This window comes from Phytophthora sojae (genome assembly GCF_000149755.1).
Source record: "Phytophthora sojae unplaced genomic scaffold PHYSOscaffold_32, whole genome shotgun sequence".
Taxonomy (NCBI): domain Eukaryota; phylum Oomycota; class Peronosporomycetes; order Peronosporales; family Peronosporaceae; genus Phytophthora; species Phytophthora sojae.
The window spans coordinates 5,982-10,974 of NW_009258146.1; the positions used below are offsets into that span (position 1 = coordinate 5,982).

Below are 4,993 nucleotides of genomic sequence, written 5' to 3' on the forward strand. Positions count from 1 at the left end.
ATACACCAACGGAGAAGAGAATCGCACAACTTTGTCATGTTCTTGGACAAGAACTCCATACTTTTTTAGTTCCTCGATACATTCGATGTTCTGCTGGGCAACCAGCGACACAGGATTTGGAGACATGGCGAGACACTTAGCCAGAAATTCCCGCTTCTGTACGCTGATATGGGGTGCATCGCTACCTCCAAAACGCTGCGTCACTTGCTCAAGAAATTCCGTGGACAAATGGTACTCCATAAGCTCGACTTCAGAGGGGCGTCTGGTCTTGGCAAAATAGCTTACCATAGCATCAACAGACTCTTTCAGTGCACCGACGAGACCATCGCACTCGCGGACCACCACATCAACGAAATCGCTTCGGTTGACCCTCATTTTCATAGGCAATCCATGAGTTGGCGACTCCAAAAACGCTCGTGCTTCTTCGTCACTCAGCATGAAATTGCTTGGGCCAAATATATGGACCGATCCAAGTCGTACCAAACTCTCCATTGCGTACGTTGCCGAGATAATAAAGCGGGCGTTGTCTGGCAACCACGAAATGGTGGTGCAGGCAAACAAATCCCAGAAGGCTTTGTCGTCGTACTGAGCTTGGGCATCATCGATCATGATAACATGGGTTTCCTCAACACTGAGACGTGATACCCTCTGAACGAAGTCGATCCCACACGTCAACAGCAGCTCGGTCGCTGGCGAATCGTGAAGAAACGATACGTAGATGCAATTGACACCAGGGTATCGGCGAGCAAATGATCTTAGTAACGTCGTCTTCCCCGAAACTCTTGGAGATGCCAAGAGAGTAATGGGGGTTTTCCGGAACGAATCGTAGACTCCCTCCAGCAACTGCTCGCGCTTCAGCATGTGACGCAGTTCGCGCGCCAAACCAGTAGAATCCCCCGGGAAGCCTGTAGGTGCTATCCTCACGACGAGCGGGTAATGCTCGCTCATCCCATAGCCGTTGACCTTCACCAGATAGTCAAGAGGTTGGTCTTCCCTGACGTCAGCCTCCGGAGACGCGTAGATTTTTACTTGGCTTGGACGGACATCTCCCAGGATTGTGGACATGCGGCAAGCAACGTTTCTCGAAAGTCACCAATATTAGCAACTTCATTGTTCAGAGAAACGGACATGTCTGCAAACCTGTACCACACATCCCGCTCCATGACTGCGCCTCTTGGATTGCCGAATGTCAAATGAGGTAGTACTGGCTAGATACGTCATCCCACTGTTTGCGCCACATCGTTAATGTGTCACTACAACATCATAGTTAAAAAAAATGATACAGTGCGTAAGATATATCGGAGAAACGCTACAATATACAATATTGACAGCTTGAACAACAACTCACGGGGCAAAAATCGCTTACAAAAGCACCTACTGTTAGGTACTTATTTTATTAATAACGGGACCCGGGCCATGAGGCCCGGAGATTCGCAGTTCTCATTGATAAATTATTAGGAGCTAGAGAGGATTTAAAATATAATGTACCGGGTAGTCAGAAACTATGGCACCGCTTCTGTAAGACAATCGTAATAAGAAGATGGACAATAGAGTGGAGCGCATGAATAAGGTTATGCGAGGCAGGTTATGGAAACCTCTCCAGGCAAGCCCTGAAACAGGCACTATTGATATGGGCCAGTTGAACACGACCTACCTGTCGGCGGAACTTAAGGGAGCTTCGAAGACCCCTCGCAACGACGTTTATGGATGGGTCAGTTTGTTATTTGATTCAAATCAAACTGATTAAAGGCAGTTTGAAATGGCCTACCTAAGTAAAGGGCTTTCTAACCATTAGAAATTGGCATAAGTTACTAGTAACGTTGATGAGCCTCCCGAAAAAAAATATGGAGACACTTAGGATGCTGGTGGGTGACAGCCGGCTTGTTCATTGTTATCGGCCGAAGAGGACCGCCCAAAGACGCCGCGGCACTGTTAGTTGCGCCATTGTGATCTAAGGGTAAGCGAGAGCGTGTACTTTGCTCTGTAACATTGTACTAGTGGTATATTGATTCTACGTTGTGATGTTGATTACCAGACCTGGTGATCCGACCCAGACGACGCTATGAGCTCTCGCGTGTGGCCCGATTGGCAGATCGATTGCGGAGTCAGCGTACAATCTCATCGGTTCCTACGAAGCCGGCTACAGCCGAGTCTACCGCTATATTGTAGCTGATGCAGTGGCTACTCAAGAGGCTACAGAAGAAGCGCTCCTCATGGTGTGGCTACACCGGAGACTACAGAAGAAGCGGTAGATGCTACGGCGGATACTACAGAAGAAGCTCTCCGCGTGATGAGGTTACACCAAAGATTACAGAAGAAGGGACAGAGGCTACGACGGAGGCTACCGATAAAAGCGGCAGGAATGAAGCGGCAGTGCCAGAGGCTACAGAGCAAAGCGGAGGCTGCCAAAATGGCGAAGATGACCCACGGCTGGCGCGAACATTGAAGAGCGTGCGCATGTAGAGGAAGAAGTAGACGTTGGCATGAATATCATATATTGTCCTGTTTCGTACAAGAGGAACTGTGTGTAGTGCGTGTCATTACGGGCTATTGAGCATGCAAGCTCCCTGGTGTTGTCAGAGAGAAAATCGTAACAAGCTTGTTAGGTGGGCTAAAGAAATCTAATGATGCGCTAATGTCAAGCACAAGGAAGAATTCGCCCAGTTCCACCTCACTACGTCAGTTAGGACGGGAAGATTTCTTCCTCCGCGTTTATCGCGACGTGCCGAAGATGGGTGGCTGGAGCCGAAGTATGCTGCCTTAGCAGCCTTGCAAGGTATTACCATGTAGCAGGTTTTGAGCGTGCTCTACGCTCGCCACGACCAATAGAAGCTCGCCATTTCGGCATATGGTGGATACATTGAGCATGTTTTGTTCACTTTCGTAGCTGTTCTGTGCACAATGTACCCAGCGCTTGACCGCAAGATGCGAAAGGGCTTCCAACAGCAAATCTTTGACAGGTTTTGAAGTATACTTTAACTAAGTCTAATGCTGATTCTGTAGATACAGAATAAGGTCTGGGGCTAGAAGGGTTAAGAGCATGCACGCTATCTGGAGAAGTTTTCGTCATGAAGAATGGCACAGGAATTCCGCCGCCGCCGCAAAAAAACGTATCTAACGATATAAAGCGTATCTAACGGTAAAAAAAATCGTATCTGAATATTTTATACTGGGATAAGAAGCGACGAAGTGCTGATAGCCCAGCCCAAACAGGATTAATTCGGGTCCGCCATGTCTTAGGTCAATTTACAGTAAGTGATGTCGATTGACCAAGTGTTTTAGACTTCTCAAGATGGATGGAGGCTGGTCCAGTTCATTTTCAAATTTGTCGAGTCAAGATTCGTTAGTTGTACGTAGCAGCTTTAGCGCTGCGAGTGAGTGGCAAAGAGACAGGAAGACACTTGTCGATTGTAGAGTAAAACTCAGAGTGATTCATTCAACACATGCCTACAACGCATGACTCCTATACGTGCCGTACACGAGGAGGAAAACATGAGCCTAAAAACCCCTTTGACCATACAACCCATCAATCAGGCTTGTAAGCCGACTCCTAGCATCCAGCTAGCACACGGCCAGGACATGAGTGACTACGCGAGAGTAGAGTACGACCGCGTCCGATCTCTAACTCTCATTCTCCCCCGGAACTCATATCCTGGCCTCCAACTCGATTATGCCGAGCTGGCAGGCATGCATGTGCAACCGCCTCAACTACGTCCTCGACTCCAAGCAGCTCCCTCAGCCTTTCAAATCGCTGTGGTCCGAGCTCCTTGGTAAACATGTCTACCATGTTGTCTGCCGTAGGAACTAGTTCAGCGACAATTCTTTTAGCCTCGACAAGCTCAGCAATTTTGAGACTCATCTTTGCTAGCCGCTTCACACCGTCATAGTTTCCGACGTGCTCACACACTTTTAGCGTGCTCTGATTATCACAATGCAGCTCCGGGACCATTGGCTTCATGCCTATCTCCGTGAACAGATTCTGCGCCCACAGTAGGTCCTCGACGCTCTTATTGGCCGCAACCAGTTCCGACTTACACGTATCATCCGTGATACGATCCTGCTTCTTGCTCTAGAAGCCGAAGCTGTAGCCATTCAGTTGGAGCACATATCCCGTAACTGATCTCCCTGTGTCGATTTCCGCTGCTTGTTGCTTGAGGTGCTTGTTGATTGCAAGTTAAAATGCAAAGTGAGAGACTGCATGAAGCAGAAGCTCTTTGCTCTACAACCTAGCTCTACAGAGGCTGCATCTAATGGTTGGCGCTAACCAACAAAACTACCAGAGTAAACTTCGAGTAATCGCTGCAGGCAACAAGAGCCAGAGTAATCCTGAATAATCACCACACTGCCCCCCTAAGGATACGCTGGAGCTTCAACTTGGCCACTGACTCAGTGTCCGGCTGCAGGTCACTGGCCGAGAGCTGCGAACGCCGCTTGAAATGCTTCGTCTTCGCAGGTCTGGACGTAGGCAGCAACGGGCACATGAACTTGAGCTGCCAAGCTCTCAAGGGACTCCCATGACACGAGTAGCTGCCAAATACCATCGATGTGACGGTGTTGTTTGATTGTTTCAATGCCGAGAACCATGCTGTGGAGTAGCGCCCTCGCAGAAATCTCGCGAATGCGATCTCGCACAAACTCGGCGCGTCTGGATAGCGGTCGCGCCGAGCGACATATTCCCGGTTGTTGGAGTAGGGTATCTTCGAAATACAGGCCCAAGTCTTCGCAGGCTTCAGAGTTGGGGGGGGGGGTTCTTGTGTTGACGCTTGTTCCTTGTCGTAGGGCGTCGAGCCTTGGGCGTGCGGCGTTATCAGGCCGGCGTTTCCTGGGGCTTGTGTGGCGTTATCGTGCCTACACGGGGGGTATTGTGCACGGCGGTTATCAGGCCAGTGCGGTCCTTCGCCTAGGCAGCGCGTTATCGGGCGCCCACCTAAACGGTATACGTTTAACGTGCCTTTGTTCCAGCACGGGTCTGTGGGGGGGGGGGGGGGGGGGG

At 49.7% G+C, this 4,993-nt stretch overlaps 1 protein-coding gene across 1 annotated transcript; it reads right to left on the minus strand.

Annotated features, from left to right (window-relative positions):
• Positions 1 to 305: 305 nt before the first annotated feature.
• Positions 306 to 1,065, minus strand: PHYSODRAFT_343228 (hypothetical protein; the record flags this gene model as incomplete). The annotated part of the gene is made up of 2 exons (XM_009541773.1): positions 306 to 330; positions 500 to 1,065. The coding sequence occupies 2 exons, from the start codon at positions 1,063 to 1,065 to the stop codon at positions 306 to 308; spliced, it is 591 nt and encodes a 196-aa protein (XP_009540068.1).
• Positions 1,066 to 4,993: the final 3,928 nt, after the last annotated feature.